The sequence below is a fragment of the Cervus elaphus genome, chromosome 4 (assembly GCF_910594005.1).
Source record: "Cervus elaphus chromosome 4, mCerEla1.1, whole genome shotgun sequence".
Lineage (NCBI taxonomy): Eukaryota > Metazoa > Chordata > Mammalia > Artiodactyla > Cervidae > Cervus > Cervus elaphus.
The window spans coordinates 46,359,986-46,384,015 of record NC_057818.1 but is presented as its reverse complement, the minus strand read 5'-3'; the positions used below and the strand labels follow the sequence as shown (position 1 = coordinate 46,384,015).

The window sequence follows — 24,030 nt, the reverse complement described above, 5'->3', positions numbered from 1 at the left end:
ATGGAAGACTATTTTCTTTCTGTAACAACAATAGAGGAATAAACTAAAAATTCATAGCTTAAAGTCATCAAAGATCTATGGTATATAAAGAGCAAAATCTCAAAAAAAAAAAAAAAAGTAAAATCTCAAGAAACTAAATTCCAGTGAATGAAGGGTCCATCTTAAGTAAACTTGCTAAATTTTGGCACAGGTGGCTAAAGGGGTGGGCCTGTGAGAGAGAGACTGTTCTGGGGGAAGAGAAACTTACCAAACCTTTAAAGGCCAAATGGGCTGGCGTGGCAGACTGAAGCTGGAGTGCACAGTCAAATGCACAGCTGAAAAATACAGGTTCTGAAATTAAGAAGTAATTTGCTGGGCTTCACAATATCCTGGATGCAGTAGAAAAGATCAATAAATTCAAAACCAACTTATTTATTTTGTGAGGGTAAGATTTTATTTTACTTTATTTTAATTTTTGGCTGTGCTGGATCTTCACTGTGGCACGTGGGCTTCTCTAGCTGTAACTCGCAAGCTTAATTGCCCCAAGGCATGTGGGATCTTAGTTTCCCAACCGGGGATTGAACCTGCGTCCCCTACATTGGAAGGTGGATCTTAACCACTGGACCACCAGGGAAGCCCCTCAAAACCAATTTAATAGAAATCACCTAAAGTGAAACACAGAGAAGAAAAGGAAGGGAAAAGCATCATTCTGTCTGAATGCTACCAGACACTAATTATGTATCATGGTTGTAATTGGAGTCCTATATGTAGAGGAGCTCTGGTACACAGCAGATTCAATATGTGATGAGATAATGACTGATAATTTTCTCTAAATCATGAGAAAACATTAACCCATTGATTCTCAAAGCTCAGAAAGGTCTGGAGAGAGCATCTTATCCATCAGGATTCTCCAGAGAAACAGAACACGATGAGACACTGATGGGGCTTCCCAGGTGGCACCGGTGGTAAAGAACTCGCTTGCCAATGCAGGAGACGTAAGAGAGGCAGGTTCTATCCCTGGGTTGGAAAGATCCCCTGGAGGAGGGCGTGACAACCCACTTCAGTATCCTTACCTGGAGAATCCCATGGACAGAGGAGCCTGGCAGACTACAGTTGGATAGGACCAAAGCAGCTTAGCATGCACACATGAGATATTGATAAAAAGAGATGGGGGTGGGGATTGAGATTTATCTTAAGAAATTGGCTTATGTGATTGTGAAGAAAAGTGAAAGTGTTAGTCGCTCAGTTGTGTTTGACTTTTTTCAATTCCATGAACTGTAGCCCACTAAGCTCCTCTTCCCGTGGGATTCTCCGGGCAACAATACTGGAATGGGTAGCCATTCCATTCTCCAGGAAATCTTCCTGACCCAGGGATTGAACCTGGGTCTCCTGTACTGCAGGCGGATTCTTTACTATCTGAGCCACCAGGGAAGCCCTTATGTGACTGTGGGCACTGGCAAATCTGAAATTTGTAGGGCAGGCTGGCAGCCTGGAAATTCAAATATGAATCGATGTTGCCATTGTTAGTCCAAAATTCATAGGGCAGGCCAACGGGTTTAAACTCAGGATTTCTATGATACAGTCTTGAGGCAGAATTTCTAATTTTCCAGGAAACCTCAGTTGTCCCTCTTAAGGCTTTAACTGGTTGGAAGAGACTCACCCACATTATGAATGGTAATCTATTTTACTTAAAGTCAGCTGATTGTAAATGTTAACCACATCTATAAGCCACTGTCACAGTAACATCAAACAACTAGGCACTATAGCTTAGCCAAGTCGATACATAAAATTAACCATCTCAGTGACCACAGAGAAAAGACACCTGAACTTTCTCCTTTTTTATGGCTGTGCCTTGTGGTTAGTGGGATCTTAGTTCCCTGACCAGGATGGAACCCGTGCCCCTTGCAGAGGAAGAACAGAGTCCTAACCACTGAACCACCAGAGAATTCTGAAAAGACATCTGAACTTCAAGGTACAAAAAAACCTAAAACTATTCTCTTTATTTTTCCCGTTTTATTTGAGGTGTAGCTGACAAAAGTTATTTAAAGTGTACAACATGATTATTTGATATGCATATATATCATGAAAGGATTCCCCGCATCCATCATGTCACATATCAATATTTATTTACCTTTGTGTGTGTGACAGAACATTTTTGTTTGACCCTTTTAACAAATTTACACATTTTAGTTATACAGTATAGTTTATCTATCTTCTAATCAGAAATAATTGAAACCAGGAGACACTAGTGTGACATTTTCAAAGTACCGAAAGAAAAAAAAAAAAAACACAAAGCTGTTCCCCTGCTTCCACTCCCGATTGGCTGGAAAGCCGAGACGGTGTACAGAGCCTAGGAATCTGTATCAGCCAGCTGTTGGTTCAGCCCCATCATCGTTTTTTCTGTCCTCCTCTCATGATTGGCTGACGTGTGCAAGGGGCGTGTCCTGGACATCCACGGCCCCCCATCCCCCATGTTTCTCTTTACCTATTGGCTGACAGTCGTTATGGACAGGCTTACTTTCCTGATGACGCTGGTTCAGTCCCACTTGTTGATTCTCCTCTTCTGATTGGCTAGAAGTTGGAAAAAGATGTCCGGGCTCCTTGCCCCTCTCCCTCCTTCCAGAATTAGATGATAAGGTCAAGAGAACTGTATGCCTCATTCTTGGCTTCTGAACCCCATTCTGAGATTTGCATACTTCTCTATCCGAGATTACCTTTTCTAACTCTAATCTTCTCAAGCTTCCCTGCCAGGCAAAAGGAAGGGGAGTCGGCATGCCCTAGTCACAAAACGCAGTCCTTGGTTTCTCACGGTTTCTATCAAACATCTTTGAGTTTTGCTTTCGACTCCTCCAGCCATGCCTTTATTCAGCAAACAGTGAGCCACCTGCCGTGTGCCAGGCTCTGTGCTGGGCACTGGGGGCTCTTAGAAACACAAGACACTGCTGAACCCACCCTCCTTCAAAGGGTTCCTTTTTCCTTTGCTTCCTGAGCACACCCTCCATTCCACCCTCGTCCCTGATTCTCACACCTCCCCGACTGCGTTCATCTTTAATAGTGTGGCTCCCAGAGGCTGCGTCCTGGCCCTTCCCTCCCCTCCCCACCTTGCTGTTCCCCCACCTTGCCAGAGGTTGTCTCATCTCGTGTAGCCTCGCTTTAAGTTTCCCCATGGGAACTTCCCTGGTGGTCTGGTGCTAAGACTCTGTGTTTCCATTGCAGGGGGCCTGGGTTCGATCCCTGGTCAGGGGACTAGTCCCACATGCCACAATGAAGATAGAAGATCCCCTGTGCCACAACCAAGACCTGGGGCAGCCAAATAAATTAAATATATTTTTAAAAAGTTTCTACACTGACACCTCATCTCAGTCCCCAGTTCCAGACTCTCCGGTAAGCTCCAAGACCCTGTTCCGAAGCCGCCTGGTCATCTCCCCTGCATGTCCCTGGTTCCTACAATATCTGAGCACTTCCTCGAGTCTACCTCTCCTCCCAGGCCTCATCTCCGGGGCGGCCTCATCACCCTCAGGCCAGAGCCCTGGGCCTCACCTGGACACTGCCTTCTCCAGCCCCTATCCCCACAGGGGACCTCCGGAGCACCCCTCCTCCCAGCTGTCCCCTTGTCCTTTCCCCCAGGCTCCTTCCTCAGTCTTCTCCCTTGGCTTCTAACCTTAGTGTCCTCTGATTCACTCTCTTTGTAGCAGCCAGGGGCAGCTTCCTAAAACTCAATGCTGACAGAGCCCCTCTCTTGATCAAACCTCAGATGCCTCCAAAATCCTAGCCCCTCAGGGACTTCCCTGGTGGTCCTGTGGTTAACAATCCACCTTCCAACGCAGGAAACTTAGGTTTGATCCCTGGTGGGGAAGCTAGGATCCCACATGCCTTGGAGCAGCTAACCTGTGAGCTGCAACTACTGAGCTCACATGCTCCAGAGCCCACGCACTACAACCAGAGAATATGTGCACCGCAACCAAAGACACAACACGACAGACACAATCAACATGACACAACGAAGGTCCAACACAGCCACGAATAAATAAATATTAAAAGAGAGAGAAAGACCCAGTGGCGGGAGATAGGGAGCCATGCAGAATCTGGGAGAAAATCATTCCAGGACACACATGCGTACATGCTGAGTTGCTCAGTCTTGTCCAACTCTTTGCAAGCCCATGGACTGTAGCCCGCTAGACACCTCTGTCCATGGGGATTCTCCAGGCAAGAATACTGGAGTGGGTTGCCATGCCTTCCTCCAATTCCAGGACGAGGAAACAGCAAATACAAAGGCCAGGAGGCAGGACTCTGCTCATTGTGCTTGAAGCACCATGTGGCTGGGGTCAGGGGAGTGGTGTGGGGGTGGGGCGGGGGGAAGAGGTGAGGACAGAGAGGCAACAGGACAGCACACCAGGACCTCAGGCCCCAATGTGAGGACTTTGCTTTCAGCTGGGGTGAGGTAGAGCCCTGGGAGGGCTCTGAGCCAGGAGGGCCTTGCTCTGACTCAGGGGTTCACCAGCTCCCTCTGGCTGCGTATATGGGGACAGGGATGGGAGCAGGGGGATGAAAGCAGCGAGACAGAGGCGGAGAACCCAGGCAGGAAGGGATGGAGGTTGAACCCGAGAGGGAGCAGAGATGGGAGAGATGGCTGGATTCGGGATATGATTTTAAGATCCTGAAAAAAGAACCCCAGAGGACATCTGACCTTTGCACATCTGTACAAAGGTGGGAGGGGAGCAGAACCCAGGAGACCAGGCTGCTGGCTCAACTGGGCTGGGGTGACCTTGCCCCTCCCTCGCTGACCCACTGCCTACTCCTCTGCCAGCTGCAAAAAGAAGGGGAAGCAAGGTCCCTGCCTGCTGGGCCCCTAGCGTCCAGCTGGAGGGGGAGGTGCAGGTGGGGGAAGGGTGACCTGCCCAGGAGGCGAAGGGCATTGCTGAGCCCACTATCTTATCAGAGACTAAACACAGAAAACCAAGGTCACAATGAGCTCTTTCACTCCACAAACACTCTCTGAGGCCAGCCGGGGTGACTCTGGGCTGGGTGGTGCAGGCACACAGTGGTGACCGAGACATCTGGGACTCTATCCTCTGGAGGAGGAGGGGAGAGGAAATGTCACCAGACAGCAACAGCCCAGAGTGGTCAGGCTTGTGAAGGAGGAATTAAGCATCAGATTGATCTCGGGCTAGTATAGGGAAACCTAGAGGTCTGTGGGGGCCCAGTGTGGATACCTGATCCAGCCTGGCGGGCAGTCCCAGAAGACTTCCTGGAGGAAGGGGCGTCTGTGCTGGAACAGGATAGATGAGGGGTAGTTGAACGTGGGCAGGATGAAAGGTGAGTGTCTCAGGCAGAGAAAACTGTATGTTTCAAGGTCTTGATTTTTTTTTCTTTTGGCTTGTAGGATCTTAGTTCTCCGACCAGGGATCGAACCTGCAGTGAGAGTGTGGAGTCCTAACCACTGGACTGCCAGGGAATTCCCTTGAAATAACAATTTTGATAAGCAGACATCTTAAAACATGAAGCAGAAGTGGCACATGGGACGAAGGAGGGACAGCCAGGGGTCTGCTCCCAGCAGGTCTCGTAGGATGCAGAATCCCTAAGAGTGTGTGCGGTCACAATTCTAGGAGACTCTTGTTCAAATTCCCCTGAAAGTGAAAGCTGCACAGTCATGTCCGCTCTTTGCAACCCCCTGGACTGTTGCCCACCAGGCTCCTCTGTTCATGAAGTTCTCCAGGCAAGAATATGTAGTGGGTTGCCACATCCTCCTCCAGTGTACCTTCCCAACCCAGGGATCTAACTCAGGTCTCCTGCATTGCAGGCAGTTTCTTTACCATCTGAACCACCATGGAAGCCCATAAAAAGCCATTCAAATATTTGCCATTCATTTAATAGTCTGTCTTCTCTGATAGTTAGGAAAAAATGTTCAATTCTGAACATTAATTATTCTCAAAAAGTCTCTATTGCCCCATGTGCCCCAGGTTCAGGGAAATTGCTCCCTGTGCTAGATGGATCATGTCACGCTTTGTGACATTCTTGAGAGAAGTCTTTGCCCCTGAGTGGTGCTGGGAGTTGCCTGTCCCCTCCCCACATGGCACAATCCACCTGGGCACCGCTCCAGGTGCCAATGTTGGTACACCTCCCACTTTATCCAGATCCTGCCTGGGGCACCTGCCTGTCCACCGCGGAGACAGGGTTAGGATTGCTTGGACACACAATGAAAGAATAAATGCACAAGCAAAGACCGTGACCTGTCCCCCGCCGCCAAAGATGCAGAGCTTGAGTACCAGCTGAAGACTGTGTAAGCAGGGGGCTTGTAAAAAAAAAAAAAATTAACAGGACACTGACTAGTCAGAATGGACGAGGCCATGGGGCTGGAGCAAGGTCGGGCTGGGATGGGTGTGGGAGGTCTGGGGGCTCAGACAGTGGCTGTTTCCACTACTTGAATCACTGGTCCAGCTGAGTGCCAGCCCGCGACTGCCACATAAAAAATAAAAAGACCATAGAACAGCCCTCTGGTCATTCCCTAAACCTCTTGATATCCCCCAAATGTCTGACCCATTCCAGGCTTCTTGAAAACTTAAAAACAAAGCCTGCCCTGACATGATACTCAGAGAACACAAACATCGCTGCCATGCTTCTGCCAACCACGAGGAACCATCGGCCAACCCAAACCAAGGGAAATTCTGCACAGTAACAGAGACGCTCTTCCAAAATGTTAAGGTCATGAAAGGCAAGGAAAGACTGGGGGAATGTCACAGACTGAAGGAGTGGGGAGCCAGGATGGCTAGACGCAAAGTCTGGTTCTGGATTGGGTCCTAGACCAAGAAAGAGACATAAGCAGGAAAACTGAGGAAATTCAAATAAATTCTCTAAATCAGTTAATAATGTCATATCCACATTAGTTTCTGAATTTGATCGGGGACTGTGGTTATGTAAGAAAGTGCCCTTGTTCATAGAAGACGCATGCTCAAGTATTTATAGATAAACAATCATCCTGTTTCCCACTTACTCTCAAGTGAGTCAGGGATTCAGCCAAAACTTTAAAAAAACCTATCATCTATCTGGTTGTTGTTCAGTTGCTCAGTCGTGTCCAACTCTTTGCGATCCCATGGCCTGCAGCATGCCAGGCTTCCCTGTCTTTCACCATCTCCAGGAGCTTGTTCAAACTCATGTCCACTGAGTCAGTGATGCCATCCAACCATCTCATCCTCTGTTGTCCCCTTCTCCTCCTGCCTTCAATCTATCCCAGCATCAGGGTCTTTTCTAATGAGTTGGCTCTTCGCATCAGGTGGCTGTCTATTTATTAATATCTATGGCTTGGAAGACCAAAGGCAAAAGGAGAAGAGGGAAGCAGAGGATGAAATGGTTAGATAGCATCACTGACTCAGTGGACACGAATTTGAGTAAACTCTGGGAGATGGTGAAGGACAGGGAAGCCTGGTGTGCTGGAGTCCATGGGGTCACGGAGAGTTGGACATAACTTAGCAACTGAACAGCAATAACAAATATATCTATCTATCTATTTATATCATCTGTCTAGCGCAGATATGGTCAAGTCATTAAATTTAGGGGAAACGTAAGCAGGAGTTCATTTTACTATCCCTGTGACTTGTAAGTCTAAAATATTTAAAATCATTGAAAATGAACATAATACAACTAAGAAATGAGAAATACAAACGAGGTAGGGACCAGAGAAAGGCAGTCCCTGAATTTTGATGGGGGTCTGCACCATATCTCGGGTCAGCCCTCTGCTGCCCATGATGGCGCCTTGTCTCTGCACCTGACTTAGGTTGTGGGCTTCCCTAATCAATACAGATGAGCCTGCCTGTCTGCTCCCAGCCCTGCACACAGCGAGGGGACTCCAGAGGACTTCCCAGTGATGAGACTTCCTGAGAACCTGGCTGGTGCTCCAGGTTTGTTAGTGAATGTTCCCAACAACTCAAAGATATAAATCCTGTTCAATATCCAACAGTGTCTGTTGAGCACCTACTGGGTGCCTGAGATCACCTTTCCGGGTGCTGTGCATACAGCAGCAAACACAGCCAAGTCCCTTCCACTCGGACACTGATGACACCAAACAAATAAGATACAATGTGATACAATGTCAGGTTGTATTAAACATGTGAGTGAACAGGGTAAGGGGATGGAGCCTGGTGGGGATGCCGTATTATATGTGAGGACTCTCTGAAGAGGTGACATATGATTTGAGACCTGGAGGGGAGAAAAAGTCAGCTGATATCTGAGGAAAAGAAGGGCTTCTCTGGTGGCTCAGCTCCTTCAATGCAGGAGACCCAGGTTCAATCCCTGGGTCGGAAAGATCCCCTGGAGAAGGAACAGCTACTCACTCCAGCATTCTTGCCTGGAGAATCCCATGGACAGAGGAGCCTGGTGGGCTACAGTCCATGGAATTGCAAAGAGCCAGACATGACTGACTGATTGGAAGAGTGTACTAGGGAGAAGGAACTGCAAGTGCAAAGGCCCTGGGGCAGAAATGACCTTGGCCTGTACAAAGCACAGCAGTAGAGACTGAACTGGGAGAGGTGATCCGGGGCCAGGTCTTACAGGAATGATTTCAGAGTTCAGTCTGAGTGTGAAGGAAAGCCTGTGGAGGGTTGTAAGCAGGGGAGTAGTAACACAAGCCACTTTACACGTGTGACTCAGAGAGAAAAGTACCCGGTGAGTGAGTGAGTGTGACTTTGGCCCTGCCTCCTCTCTTGGGGTTTCCTGCAGCCAAGTGGAAGGGGCGGTGAGGGGTTCTGACTGCTCCCAGGTGACCCAGCCCAGAAGAGAAGGACATCGCCAAGGCAGTTATCAGATCTACCCACACATGCCCCTGGAGACACTGTGAGGCTCAAGCAGGAGAATATCGAGGACCTGCTATCCCACCAGGGCAGCCCTCACGGCTTCCCATGGAGGTCCCTGCCTGGGGAGGTTTCGATGGGGGGTCTCCAAACCTCACACCTGGTACCAAGCGCCAAGTTCTAAAACTCCCTTCCCCAATTTGCACTGTGGTTCCCACCTGGGCAGGTTGGGGTGGAGACAGGGCAGTGATTGGGGGCTGTGATGGCTGTAGCTGGAGGGTGGCAGGCCTCTGGGGTACTCTGAGCCTCAGTACCCCCCTCTGTATGATGGGAATAATACTGCCGCCTTCACAGGAATTTCTCGAAGGGACCCGTGTGCTCAATACTGGCCCATGCTTAGCACTGCTGCTGTGAAGTTGGGGTGTTTTCATTGGTGAGCGCCTATGAGAGCCGGGCTCCAGGGTCAAACTTGGGCTGGAATCCGGTCCCTGTTACTAAATCATTGCAACCTCAGGCAAAGTCTGCGATCTCTCTGTGGCTTGGTTTCCCCACCGGTACAATGGGGGCTAATAAGAGAACTAATAAGAGAAGCTAATAAGCTTCATGGGGCGGTTCTGAGGAGCTAAGGAAACATTTGAGCCAAGCACACAGGGCTGACCCAGCACAGGATAAGTCCTCCCTGAACGACAGCCATTAGAGCCACTCTTGTGACCCCCACACACCCAGGGGTCCAGCGCCTGCTATTTGGCTTAAAATAGGACAGACACTCTGCAGTCAAGCTGCCTGCTTCTGAGTCCTACCTCTCACATCCTGTGGGACGTGGGGACATGTGACTTCACTCCCCTGTGCCTGTCTCCCGATCTGTAAGTGGGGGGCAGGTGAGAATGGCACTCACCTCAAAGGGTAGTTGTGAGGTTAAACAAGCTAATATGTGAAAGCCCTTAGCACAGTGCTGGGCACGTAATGAGCACCTTATGTTTTTGCTATTCCTCTTGTTATCAGGACGGCTTTTCCCAGTGGGCCCCTGATCACAGAAACAGATTGCAATGGGGTCTGGGCTGGTAGGGCAGCCCGGTAGGAAAGGCCCGAGCTGCTCAGGCCTGGAGGTCACCCCAAGGAGCCCCATAATCAGCTGTAATCAAGCCTGTCCTGCTCCACCCCCCTACCTCCCTGGGTATATCAAGGCTTGTCCAGACCCCGGGCTCGGTCTCAACAAAGGAGGGCACTGCAGTGGGCACCATGGGGAAGGCAGTGAGTGTGGTCAGGGATAGGGGGTGGAGGTTGGAGGCAGGGCTCTAGTGGGATCTGATGCCTTCTCTGTTCCCCCCTCTCTCCAGGAGAATTACGAGCTGCACCAGGTAGAGCTGGGTCCTGGCCCTGGTGGGGACATGGCGGCCAAGATGAGCAAGAAGAAGGCGGCCAGTGGAGGGGGCAAGAGGAAGGAAAAGCTGGAGAACATGAAGAAGGAGATGGAGATTGTGAGCAGGGGCTGGGCGGGGCTGGGCGAGGGCGAGGGCAAGGGTGGGGGCCCGAGAGACAGAAAGTGAGTGTGGTGCCCCTTTCATGCAGAATGACCACCAGCTGTCAGTGCCGGAGCTGGAACAGAAATACCGAACCAGTGCGACCAAGGTGAGCTGGGGCCGAGAGAGGGGTGGGTGCAGGGCAGAGGGGGAGAGAGAGAAGAACATTAGAAAGGGCCAAACAGGGGCTTCCCTGGTGGTCCAGTGGCTAAGACTCTGTGCTCCCAATGCAAGAGGCATGGGTCTGATCCCTGGTCGAGGAACTAAGATCCCACATGCTGCAAAGTGCAGCCAAAAGAAGACAAGAAAAGGCCAAACAGAAAGGGACAAATAAGAGAGGCAGATAAAAAGAAACAGAGAGACAGAGACAGCAGAAAGAGACAGACAGGGAGCAGGAGGCGGGTGAAAGAGACAGAGGCAGAAGAGCTCTTGTTAATGAGAGGAGAGCCCTTGGTGACCACCACGACCCCACCCCGCCCATCCCCAGGGCCTGTCTGCCAGCCTGGCTGCTGAGCTGCTGTTGAGGGATGGGCCCAATGCTCTGAGGCCGCCAAGGGGCACCCCCGAGTACGTCAAATTTGCGCGGCAGCTGGCGGGCGGTCTGCAGTGCCTCATGTGGGTGGCCGCTGCCATCTGCCTCATCGCCTTTGCCATCCAGGCCAGTGAGGGCGACCTCACCACAGATGACAATGTGAGTGGCGGGTGCTGGGAGCCAGACCTGGGACACAGGGACCTGGGGGACAGAGGACATTCAGCATGCGACTCAGGATACAAGTGACATAGGATGGGGATCTAGAGACATGGAAAAACAGCTCTAAGACATGGGTCGTGTGGGCTGAAGGACACTGGGCTAAGAGACAGACCCAAGATCACAGGGGATGTAGGGGAGTCTGTGTCGCCGAGATGGAGGACATAGGGAGGAAGACATAGGCATGCAACAATTAAGATATGGTCCTGGGAAGGGACTTCCCTGGCCATCCAGGGGTTAAGACTTCACCTTCTAATTCCGGGGGTGCGGGTTCGATTGCTGGTTGGGGAGCTAAGATCCCACATGCCTCAGGGCCCAAAATCCTAAACATAAAACAGAAGCAATGTTGTAACAAATTCAATGAAGACTTTAGAATGAGAAAAAAAAAAACAACCCACAGTCCTTGGAAAACAGAGGTCATGAGGACATGAGACAGACCAAGGACAGAGGGCCCAGGGGACACTGGGACTCAGACATGGGGACGCAAGGGCATGGGGACACAAGACCCAGGACACAGCGCATGGAGACCGTAAGCTATTAGACATGGAGCACACAGACATGAAGGATATTGAGATGCAGGGCAAGAGAACATTGGATACGTGACAGGGTCAGAACAAGGGACAGGGGGGCCCTGGGACATGTGACATTGGACAGAGGATTGAAAGTCATAGGGCATGTGACACAGGATGGGGACTCAAGGGTACATAGACGTGTGGGGACAGAGGACACAAGGACCCGGAATTTGGGACCTGGGACGCTGTGGGCGCACAGAACATGACGCATGAGATCGACAGCACGCATGAAAGCGGCGACATGAGGCCACGGGGACTGCTGGGCACCGGGGACAAGGAGGAGCACACGGATTTTGAAAATACAGACTATGAACCTTGGAACACAGAGAACATAGGACATGGAAGCATGAGGCAGAGGACGGTGCAGAACGCAAGACTTGGGGGCACAGGAAAAGGGAACACTGCCACCAAGCTGCACGGTGATGTGGGGCGCAGTCAGGGGCATGGGGTGACGGGGCCAGGGAAGTGGGATCTGTGCCCACAGCGAGCACAGGGCAGTTGAATGTGGGATGTGACGCTCATGGGGACAGGAACACGGGTCAGAGGAAATAGTGCCTGAGGCTTCCTAGTAGAGTGGGGAAAACCATGGAGGTGACCCTGGAGGAAATCACCAGGGGGACCAGAAAGCAGGCAGTGGCCTCAGGCAGGGAGCTTCCAGCCCCTGGTCATTCCCCACCCCTCTCCGCCTCCCTTAGCTGTACCTGGCGCTGGCCCTCATCGCCGTGGTCGTGGTCACCGGCTGCTTTGGCTACTACCAGGAGTTTAAGAGCACCAACATCATCGCCAGCTTCAAGAACCTCGTCCCCCAGGTGGGTCCCCAGCCCCCAGCCACTGGCATTTTCCGTGGCTCCTCCCATCAGGCCCAGCCGGCCCCTCATCCCCTGCCCCCAGCTCTCCCCACAGGTCCTCACCTCTCCCCGCTTTCACCTCCTCACCTTCCCACTGCATGCGGCAACTTCCTCCCCTGCTCCCTGCCCCCCTCAACTCTGGTGCTCTGGTCCCACAGCAAGCAACTGTCATCCGAGACGGGGACAAGTTCCAGATCAACGCAGATCAGCTGGTGGTGGGCGACCTGGTGGAGATGAAAGGCGGGGATCGAGTGCCGGCTGACATCCGCATCCTCCAGGCCCAGGGCTGCAAGGTGGACAACTCCTCGCTGACTGGAGAGTCTGAGCCGCAGACCCGCTCACCCGAGTGCACCCACGAGAGCCCCCTGGAGACCCGCAACATCGCCTTCTTCTCCACCATGTGCCTCGAGGGTCTGTGAGCTCCCCACCCACCCGCCCGGCTGACTGCACGGCCTCCGCGCTGCCCTTTGCTGCCTCCACTGCCCCCTTCTGCTTCATTCTGAGACCCACGGACTCCCCACTTGATGTGATTGCTGCCTCTCTGGTCACGCCGCCTCTCTAGCTCCCCCTGTTGCCTCCAGTGCCTTCCATGACTGCCCTCCTTGGTTCACGCTGCTGCTTTGCAACGTGCCCCCCACCCCCACCCCAGTGCCGCTCACCTGACGCTGAGTTACCCTCTTGGCCCCACTACAGGCACCGCCCAGGGCCTGGTGGTGAACACGGGCGACCGCACCATCATCGGGCGCATCGCATCACTGGCCTCAGGAGTAGAAAATGAGAAGACGCCCATCGCCATCGAAATTGAACATTTTGTGGACATCATCGCAGGCCTGGCCATCCTCTTTGGTGGCACATTTTTCATAGTGGCCATGTGCATCGGCTACACCTTCCTGCGGGCCATGGTCTTCTTCATGGCCATCGTGGTAGCCTATGTGCCTGAGGGGCTGCTGGCCACTGTCACGGTGAGCTGGGGACGCAGAGGAACCATACAGTGAGCTGAGAGCCCTGTCCATCTGTCTTTCCAATCATCCAGGCTTCCCTGTGTCCTCTCCCTATCTGTCCATCCATCCTCCATCACCTCTTCTCCTCCTTCCCACCCCCATCTCTCCATCTGTCCCATCCATTCAGCAAACACCCACTGGGATTGCTCTGGGCTGGGTCCTGTGCCACACACCCACCACTCAGAGATGAACAGGGAAGGGCTTTGACAGGAGGAGGCTGAGGCTGGGTGTCGAAGGCTGCTGTGGGCAGCCTTCCATAGTGAGCACCCAGTCCTGGGCCAGTCCAAGAGGAGGCCTAGGGAATGTTAGTTTTCTTGCTTTGATTGTGCTGATAAGAAATTACAGAACCTCAGCTAGGACAGCTAAGAGAGGGGCCTGGCTACATTTATCTGGACAGATTGGGGAGGCATCCCAAGTGGAAAGCAGAGTGGACAAAAGTTTGGAGGCAAGAAAAAGCCTAGTCTTTGCAGGGGGGATGCTGTGTATGTAGTACTGTGGCGATTTAATGCTGCATACTGTGGTTGGGGTAAAGGATCCCCAGTGCTGAGAAAGGAGGGAGGTGGGGCTGGGAGCAAGGCTTGGTCCCCACGCCCGCATTCCCTACCCTTCCCCCAGGTGTGCCTGTCCCTGACAGCCAAGCGGCTGGCCAGCAAGAACTGTGTAGTGAAGAACCTGGAGGCGGTGGAGACACTAGGCTCCACCTCGGTGATCTGCTCTGACAAGACGGGGACCCTCACTCAGAACCGCATGACTGTGTCCCATCTGTGGTTTGACAACCACATCCACTCCGCGGACACTACAGAAGACCAGTCAGGTGTGAGGGTGGGGCTGGGGGACGGTGGCTGGGCGGGATCTGGTGGATGGTGGAGATCTAGAAGGGAGCACCGAAGTTAATGAATGAAGTCTGGGGAGGGCTTTGCATTACTGGAGAAGGGGCTCCAGCAGTCATCAGGCAATGGGTGGCTAGGCCCCGGGTCTGTGAAGAGGTTTGATATTTACTGGGTCTCCTAAGAGACTTGATACTGGGTCTGGAGAGAAAGTTCCGCCCCCGGGTATGTGGAGGTGTGTGGGTCCCACCCAGGCCGGGATTCAGTCTTGAATCTAGGGGGCTGGGGGACTCGATTCTGGTACGGGAGAGCCCCTTCGCAGCCCCAGCCTGGATGCCTGGCCTCCAGGGCAGACATTTGACCAATCCTCGGAGACGTGGCGGGCGTTGTGCCGCGTGCTCACCCTGTGTAACCGTGCTGCCTTCAAGTCGGGCCAGGACGCAGTGCCGGTGCCCAAGGTGAGAGCCGCGGGCGCTCAGGGGAGTCGGGGGACGAAGCCTGGGGGTCCTGGGAGACTGGTGGTGCAGCTCGGCTAGCCCCTGACACCGCCCGCCTTCCCAGCGCATCGTGATCGGGGACGCGTCGGAGACGGCGCTGCTCAAGTTCTCCGAGCTGACGCTGGGCAATTCCATGGGCTACCGCGAGCGCTTCCCCAAAGTCTGCGAGATCCCCTTCAACTCTACAAACAAGTTCCAGGTGTGCACCCACCGCGGCCGGCCCCGCCCACGGTCCAGTCCCGCCCACCACAAGTCCCGCCCACCGAGGGCCCCACCCACATTCCGGGCAGGCCTGCGGCCGGCCTTCACTCTCAGGCCCCTCCCTCTACACAGCCACAGCCGAAAAAGGGCCCGGGCGCTCCGCCAGCTCTCAGCAGTCAGGCCCTCGGTGGGGAGAAGCTCTCAATCCAAATCGCGCCCCAGTCCAACTCCGACCTAAATTCTGCACGTTCCCCACGCCCAGGCCCTTATCCAGGCCGGTAGGCCCTCCCCAACCCTCAGCCTCTACCAAGGACCTGCCCAGCAAGCGAGCCCCTCACGCTCAGTCTCTCCCTGACCCACCAAAGGCTGCTCCCGCAGCGCTTGGGCGCTGTTAGCCCCTCAGTTCCCGCTTGGGCGCTGTTAGCCCCTCAGTTCCCCAAGTCCCCCCTCTCCCCCTTGACCTCGCCCACAACCCCGCCTCTTCCTCCGCCCACAGCTGTCCATCCATACGCTGGAGGACCCGCGAGACCCGAGGCACGTGCTTGTCATGAAGGGCGCCCCCGAGCGCGTGCTGGAGCGCTGTAGCTCCATCCTCATCAAGGGCCAGGAGCTGCCACTGGATGAGCAATGGCGCGAGGCCTTCCAGACTGCCTACCTCAGCCTGGGAGGCCTGGGCGAACGCGTCTTGGGTGAGACCCCAGACCCTGCCCAACCTTCTGGGCCAGCCCTAGCCCTGACCTTTCCCATCCTTGTTTGACAGTTGACCTGCCCCAGTCTACCCTCTCAACTTTGACTTTCCCTATCTCAGTCCTGATCCCTGTCGTCAATGCCTACCTCCACCCAACCTGTCCTCACCTGGATCTTACCTCTCCTGACTCAACCTGTGATCCCTTGATTCTCCCCAACTCTTGCCACACCCGATGCCCAGCCCTTGTTTTCTTTCTCCTCTGCCTTTCAGTATCCTCCTCCAGACCTTTTGACTTTCTTCCGTCTCTGCCTCAACGCAGGGTTTTCCCCAATCTTTGTCCTGACCTCTGACCCCTTCCCAAGTTTTGTCTTGCTTCCTTAAACCTTCATAACCCCTGGATCTTCCACTTTGCTTGGTGTGTGACCTCTGGCAAGAAGAGTCCCTTCTCCAAGCCTGTTTCCTCATTTGCAAGATGAGGATGCTAGTAACTCCCAGAGTGGTTGTGGGGATGGATTCCAACACAGTTGTCTCTCAGCGTCCATGGGGGACGGCTTCCAAGACACCCACCACATTACCTCCACACCCTTATTACCCCATAGATACCAAAATCTGCAGGCATTCAAATCCCTCATGTAAAATGGTGTAGTATTTGCATATAACCTATGCACTTCCTTTTGTATGCTTAAAATCATCTCCAGATTACTTGGAGTGCCTAATGTACTAGGTAAGATGTACCTATGCAGGTAGCTGTCAGCGTGTGGCAAACTCAGGTTTTTTTCTGGAATTTTCTGGAGATTTTTTGGGAATATGTTTGATCTGCAGTTGGTTAAATCTGTGAATGTGGAAGTTGTGGATACAGAGGGCTAAGTGTACTGTGAATGAAGGATTCATCACAGGGTCAGGCATTCACAGATGCTTGGTGCAAGACGTGGTTATTTTAGTCATCATTTGGTTTTGCTATGGAAGGGTTCACCCAGGACTCCTGTTTGACTTTCTTGTTTTTTGGTCAGGCTTCTGCCAGCTCTACCTGAGTGAGAAGGACTACCCACATGGCTACGCCTTTGACGTGGAGGCCATGAACTTTCCAACCAGTGGCCTGTGCTTTGCGGGACTCGTATCCATGATAGACCCACCCCGGGCCACTGTTCCTGATGCTGTGCTCAAATGCCGCACAGCAGGCATCCGGGTATGCCCCTGGGGAGAGGGCCAGGCAGGGGTGAGAACAAAGGGTGACAGTATTTGAGGATGAGCAACCCTGCGACAGAAACCCACCTGAAACAGCTTGAACCACAAAGGAAGACATTGGCTCAAGAACTGAAAAGTTCTGGGGAATGAAGGTTTGGGTATAGCTGGATCCAGGAGTTCAGTGTCTTTAGGAATTTGCCTTTCTCCACATCTCAGCTCTGCTTTTCTCTCTGCTGGCTTTATTCTCAAGCAGTCCTCCATTTTGGTGGGCAACGTTGACCACCACCCAGCAGCTCCAACTAAATAACATCCCACCTGTTTAGCCATCACACCAAAAAAAGAGTGCATCTTTGGCAGTTATTCCACATTCAGTTACCTGTTCATCCTTGAACCGATCACTGTGGCTGAGGAATGTCCACTGGGGCAGACAGGGAGAGTGGGTTAATCTGAAGGGGTCAGGGGTCTGCTGGTTCCTCCTTCAGGTGATCATGGTGACAGGTGACCACCCCATCACAGCCAAGGCCATTGCAGCCAGCGTGGGCATCATTTCAGAAGGCAGTGAGACAGTGGAGGACATCGCTGCCCGCCTCCGTGTGCCCGTGGACCAGGTTAACCGGAAGTAAGCCCCCTTATGTCCTCCTTGTAGTTCTTCCCACACCCCACATGGACTGAGGCCCCAGTGATGTCCTCCCACCTCCCTTTCTAGGGATGCCCGTGCCTGTGTGATTAATGGCATGCAGCTGAAGGACATGGACCCATCAGAACTGGTCGAGGCACTGCGGACCCACCCTGAGATGGTGTTTGCTCGTACCAGTCCCCAGCAGAAGCTGGTGATTGTGGAGAGCTGCCAGCGACTGGTGCGACCCTGGTGATGAAGGCGGGCAGATGGGCTGGGCTGGCCCTGGGCTACCCTGTCTTGACCACCCTCCCACTTGCACTCACTGCCTGCAGGGTGCCATCGTGGCCGTGACAGGAGATGGTGTGAATGACTCCCCAGCCCTGAAGAAGGCCGACATCGGTGTGGCCATGGGCATTGCCGGCTCAGATGCTGCCAAAAATGCAGCGGATATGATCCTGCTTGATGACAACTTCGCCTCCATTGTGACAGGCGTGGAGCAGGGTCTGGGCCAGATCAGAGATGGAGGCCAGCAGTGTGGGTGTGGGAGGAAATGGGTTAGGGGGAGACTGAGGTGCCTGCTGTCCCCCCACAGGCCGACTGATCTTTGACAACCTGAAGAAGTCCATCGCCTACACGCTGACCAAGAACATCCCTGAGCTGACACCGTATCTCATTTATATCACTGTCAGTGTGCCCCTGCCGCTCGGATGCATCACCATCCTCTTCATAGAACTCTGTACTGACATTGTGAGTCTACGGCCCCGATGCCCCCACCCATACAGTGCCCAGAGACATATGCCCACAGGCAGGCATGATAGAGACCGTCACGGACAGTCTTGGACTCAGAGTGATACAGATGTGTGTACAACAGACAGCCAGGTGTGGACACACAGGAAGGCAGGAAGATAGCCATGGACAGAATTACAGACATAGACACACAGGTGGACACTTAGGTAGGCATGGACAGACTCAAGGATACACATGGACTCAGATATGGACACTCAGAGATTTTAACAGACACAGCTATCTGGCTAAGCTTGGATTGCAGACAGACATTCCCCAACAGAGATGGACAGATAAACAGTGTCAAATAGACCTCAAGGCAGACAGACAGAAAAGAGCCTCAGATACAGCCACGAATACAGCCAGATGCATGGTCATGTCACAGATTTATTTGACAGCATTTACACAATGCTTGCTCTGGGCCAGGTAGATGTTAATTACTTCATTTTGTCCTCATAACTACTCTATGAGATGAGTTTTATTTCATCATCCCCATTTTACCAATGAGCTAATTGAAGCTTAGACAGCTTGAGTGCCTTGCCCCAGGTCAGACAGCTAATTCAAGCCCAGGCAGGCTGGTGCCCCGAGCCTCTGTCCTCGGTTAGTACACTGCTGCCACTCTGCGGCCACAAACAGGCGGGCAGGGGACAAGGAGGAGACCACAGAGAGACAGAAGAGATGCAGAGATAGTGACAGAGAGAGATAAAGAGACAGGAACACAGAGACATAATCACAGCACGAGACAAGAGACAGGAACAACAACAAGAAAAAAACCAAGAAAGTAAGGGACAGAGAGAGACAGAACATGCAACAGGGAAAGCCGTCAAGACCAGAGGAGCCCAGAGAAGAAACAGGGGGAGGAGGAGGAGGAAGGGAGAAAGACAGAGTCAGAGAGAACACACAATAGCAGAGATAAACACAGACGTTCCCATGGAGATGGACACCAGCACAGATGTGGACACACATGTGGAAAATGGCCAGCTGGACTCACGCTGTCCAGGCAGGTGTGACTGTGTGATCACTGTGGGTCTCACCTCCTAACCTCAGTTCTGTCCCTGTCCACTGCAGAGAGGAAGGGGGGTCCAAAGAGTCAGGGACGGGGGCCCAGGCAAACTGCCAACCCTGGTTCTTTCCACTCCTGGCCAGTTCCCGTCAGTATCCCTGGCATACGAGAAGGCTGAGAGTGACATCATGCACTTGCGTCCACGGAACCCAAAGCGGGACCGACTGGTCAATGAACCCCTGGCTGCTTACTCCTACTTCCAGATTGGTGTGTGTCCGTGGGAGCGGGGTGGGGCAGTGCAGGGCTGTCCTACGGGACCGCTCGCCGACTGTGGAATCTCTACCGGGGGCTTTGCCTTGTTCTGGATCTTGGTGTCTGCCTTTGATCCTGGGTGTCTGTCGTTCTCTGAGTTTTTGTCTATACACGATGGCCTCTGTGGTCCCCTGGGTCCCTCCTCTGTCTCTGGCCTCGTTCTCCTTGACCTTGCCTCTGGGTCATTGCCTCCTGTCTTTTTCGGGTTCTCTGGGTGTGTGTCTGTCCCCGCCTCTCCCTGTGGACTGTCTCTTGTGTCACTGTTGATCTTTCTTGGAGTGTTCTCTGTCTGTCCACTGTGTTCCTATCTGTCTCCATGCTACTATTTCTGTGTGTTCCTGACTCTGTCTCTCCATCTCTGTCTCCCTGTGTTTCCTTGCTTCTCCTCCAGGTGCCATCCAGTCATTCGCTGGCTTCACTGACTACTTCACGGCCATGGCCCAGGAGGGCTGGTTCCCTTTGCTGTGTGTGGGACTGCGGCCGCAGTGGGAGGACCACCACCTCCAAGATCTGCAGGACAGCTATGGCCAGGAGTGGGTGAGTCCCTGCCCCCATCCTCTGAGTTTCCAGTGCCACCTTCCTTGAGTGTGGCCCACATTCACTCCTCCATGCATGACTGAGCTCAGTCAGAGCCTCCTGGACACCCAAGCTCTTTGCCAGTCCTGGGGTCTTTCCCACCACAGTCTCGAGCTCCAAACTCTCATTTCTGATGACCCTAGCTGCAGATGGGTCATCTCTCCGCCCTGATAGCAAGACATCATCTCAGGTGTGGAACCAGGATCCCGCCCCGCCCCCCAGTACCCTGTTATTTTCCCTGCAGCAGCATGATTTACACAGAGTATTTGCATATGTGGCTGACTTAGGTGAAAGCTGGCACACAGAGAGGCTAGATCTGGCTGGCAGGTGTGTTTATTTTGCTCTGTGGAGTGACAGATCAGGACATTCCCCCTGAACATTTACTGTTGTGTTAAGAAAATAGATCTTGGAACCAGACTGCTTGGGTTCATTGTCTGCCACTGCTCCTCACAGCTGTGTGACACTGGGCGAAGTCACTTGCTTCTCTGTGCCTCAGTTTTCCCACCTCTAAAGTGGACAGCATGCTCATGTCTTATCTCGGTGACTTTCACCTTATTGATTTTTACACTGTGGTCCCTAGACCAGCAGCATCAGCAACACCTGGGAACTTGTTTGAAAAATCTCAGTTTTTCCCTCAGACCTCTGGGGTCAGAAACTCTAGGGGTGGGGCCCGCATTTTAACCAGTTCTGGGGATTCTGATGTATGTCAAAGTTTGAATACCACCAATCTACCTCATAGGATTATTGGGAGGATTCAGTGAGATAATACATGCAAAACACTTGGTACCGGGAGCATAGTAATTGTTCCTTACACAATGAGTGGTGTGTATAGACATAGTTATACTGAAGACATGGACTGATGAACCGTGCCTGCCGCCTCTAAATGTGGCTTGTGCCGCATTCCTCAAAGGCCCGTCTAGCTCACGTTTGCTGTCTTCCCGGGTCCTGGAGTCACCAAACTTTGTGTACCCTGCCTCAGGGTTCGAATTCCCTTTTCCCAGGTGCTCCCTTTAGGGTGCCCAGGAAATCCTGCATCCCTCCTTTCGTTATGAAGGCCATTGACCTGACCTACCGATTGGCCAGGCACTGACATCTAAGCTCACCAGACCAGGTTTCTAGGCCCTCCACTCTGGGGTCCTGCAAACCTGGCAGATCCTGCATCTCTCCTTTGTCCCCGCCCCAGCCTCTGACACAAGGGACAGAGCATCGAGGGGCTCGTGGCCCCAGGCCCCGTGTGCCCGGCTGGCTGCAGAGGCTCTCCGCCTGGGCTCAGGCTGCTTTTGTTTCCTCTGGGTCCACAGACGTTCGGGCAGCGCCTGTACCAGCAGTACACCTGCTACACCGTGTTCTTCATCAGCATCGAGATGTGCCAGATCGCTGACGTGCTCATCCGCAAGACACGCCGCCTCTCTGCCTTCCAGCAGGGCTTCTTCAGGTGTCCCCAGCCGGCCACAGCCCCACCCCCACCCTGCCCTCCGAGCCCCAGCAGGTCTTGACCAGGGCTTGCTTCAGCCAGCAGACCCCAGCACTGGATGTGCCGGGGCCAGGTGCTAATGTTCATCAATAGCTGGCCAAGAGCTCCCACCCCGTGCATCTCAACTGGCTCTTCCATGTTTCATCAGCTAAAGGGGTGATACTGATCACTCCTGGTGTAGGGCCAGCATCCAGTGGGCGACGCCAGGGTTCGGTGTTTAGAACATCTCCCTGCAGCTGCTATCTGACCCCCTCTGACCCAGCGCCCTGGTGTCCATCTGGTCCCCATCTCCTCCTGGCCTGTCTTTGTCCCGCCCCGCCCCGCCTGCAGGAACAGGATCCTGGTGATTGCCATCGTGTTCCAGGTCTGCATCGGCTGCTTCCTGTGCTACTGCCCTGGCATGCCCAACATCTTCAACTTCATGCCCATTCGGTGAGGGGCTGTGAGCTGTGGGCATCGGGTGGGCCTGCGGGACACAGACCTGGGGGTAGCCTTGACCTTGCCATCTCGCCTGTGCCTTCAGGTACCAGTGGTGGCTGGTCCCCATGCCCTTTGGCCTGCTCATCTTTGTCTATGATGAGATCCGGAAACTTGGAGTCCGCTGTTGCCCAGGAAGTGAGTGTGGAGCCTGGAGGCCTGGGGATGGAGGGCTGAAACTTTCTTAGAGCTGCTGCCTTGACGTTTGATTTCCAGTACTTGACCTCTAAACCCTTGACCTGCCGTATGAAACCACCACTGAGCTATCACCTTTGAGCCCCTGGCTCCCACATACTCACCCGAAACCCCCAGCACTGAGTCTCTTTTCTCTCTCTCTCTCTCCCTCCCAGGCTGGTGGGACCAGGAACTCTACTATTAGAAGGACCGCTGCCTTCAAATCATCCTTGTACCCACTACAGCAGGGGTGGAGGTGGGGGACACCTGGAACCCTCTGAACAGCTGCCAAAACATCTGAGCAGTCGAGCTCCAGCCCCATCTGTGTCAGCTCTTGTAGCCCACAACAACTCAAACCTCAGAGAGACCTTCCCCATTCTCCTTCCCCACCCTCCCTCCCTAGGCCCAGTTCTCTGAGCTGGCCTCAGGGAAGCCCCCACCTGAAGGGTAGGGGGCGCTTTGAAGGAGAGTGGGAGTTCACAGCTCCTACGAGGTGGGTGTCTCCTTAGGACTCCAGGCCAGCAAGTCTTCTTTAAAAACACACTTGTGTCTGCATGATAGTAATAAACCAGCTCACACTGACTGTGCTTTTATTTGGTGCTGGGCATCATCATCTTGGTTTTTTTTCATGAGCCCCTTTGTTTCCTACAACTCAGGGGCTGTTTGTTCCAGGCTGTTATCTCCAGTTTCTAGAACACAGCCTGGCACATAGTAGGTACTCAGTAAACGTTGCCTGGGAGAAGGAATTCCCAGTTCTTTGCCGAGAGTGACAGCATTTCTGGGCAAGCTGGTGTGACCATAGGCATGCTCCAGAGTAGTGCCTTTAAACTGTACCGCTAGCTAAACACCACCTCTGGGCTTTCCTTTCTTAGTACCCCTTTCCATCTCTGGAGGCTCCTCAACAGGCGTCAGAGTCGTTTCTGCCTGAAGCAGCCCCTCCTTGTTCACAGGAGTTTCTGGATTCCACTTACACCTTTGCAGCTGCAGTGGGCACCCTATTACTGGTTAGTCCCAACCGACTCCTGGAGGCTAAAAGTCACAGGTCCCCTCCTCACACCCCATCACCTGAAAAGTTAATCCTCCAACTGTTGGAAATTCCCCTGTCCACAGTCCCCACCTACTTTTGCTACTCCTTTCCCCAGTCCTCTTTCCTGCCTCTCTTCCCTGTTCTTTGACAAGTCTCTCTGGCTGGACCCCAGGCTTCTCCTTCCTCATCAGCACAGTCCCCACACCCCTACCAGCCTCAGCTGTCTCTGCAGTGATGCCCACATCTGTCCCCAGCCTCCCCTGGGATGTTCAAGGGGGCCTACACTGGCCTCTGCATCATCCTCCAAACCTGCTCCTATCATTCTGGCTCCTTCTCCCTGAGAAACGTCGTGAGCCCTCAGGGGTGCTCACAACCACCACACTTCTATTACCCTGGACTCCTTCCTTTCTCACTGGCCATCTCCCTACTCCCCACCCCCAGCCCACCTGGCAAGATAAAAACACACAGCTCCCTGAACTCATTCCTACCAGTTCTTGTTTCACTGGAAAGGCCAGGCCCTCTCTCTTGATTTCAAGGACTTAACTCCTTGAAAAGCAGGGCCTTGACACCCACTTTCTTCTCTTTGCCCCATGAACTCATCCTCTTTAAGTCTCAGCTCACACACCCTTTCCTCCAGGAGACAGACAGCCGTCTTTTCCCTTCCCAACCCTTATCACTGTAGCCTACCAGGGCCACCATCCTGGCCAGGATTCACCATCAGTCCTGATCCCTCTGG

General features: G+C 53.1%; 1 protein-coding gene across 1 annotated transcript; it reads left to right on the top strand.

Annotated features, from left to right (window-relative positions):
- The first annotated feature begins 9,953 nt into the window (after nucleotides 1–9,953).
- On the top strand, nucleotides 9,954–22,849 carry ATP4A (ATPase H+/K+ transporting subunit alpha). Its single transcript, XM_043892204.1, has 22 exons — nucleotides 9,954–10,013; nucleotides 10,100–10,240; nucleotides 10,332–10,391; nucleotides 10,770–10,973; nucleotides 12,298–12,411; nucleotides 12,609–12,861; nucleotides 13,144–13,412; nucleotides 14,067–14,265; nucleotides 14,627–14,736; nucleotides 14,840–14,974; nucleotides 15,473–15,665; nucleotides 16,675–16,850; nucleotides 17,332–17,468; nucleotides 17,556–17,706; nucleotides 17,801–17,969; nucleotides 18,061–18,215; nucleotides 19,398–19,521; nucleotides 19,958–20,103; nucleotides 21,444–21,577; nucleotides 21,947–22,048; nucleotides 22,140–22,231; nucleotides 22,444–22,849. The coding sequence occupies exons 1-22, from the start codon at nucleotides 10,002–10,004 to the stop codon at nucleotides 22,470–22,472; spliced, it is 3,105 nt and encodes a 1,034-aa protein (XP_043748139.1). The 5' UTR covers nucleotides 9,954–10,001; the 3' UTR covers nucleotides 22,473–22,849.
- The last annotated feature ends 1,181 nt before the right edge of the window (nucleotides 22,850–24,030 follow it).

Bases quoted from the DNA above. Each gene is read 5' to 3' on its own strand.
- ATP4A (XM_043892204.1), top strand. The intron at 12,862-13,143 runs GTCTGTGAGCTC...GCCCCACTACAG, and splicing joins CTCCACCATGTGCCTCGAGG to GCACCGCCCAGGGCCTGGTG. The intron at 17,469-17,555 runs GTAAGCCCCCTT...CTCCCTTTCTAG, and splicing joins GTGGACCAGGTTAACCGGAA to GGATGCCCGTGCCTGTGTGA.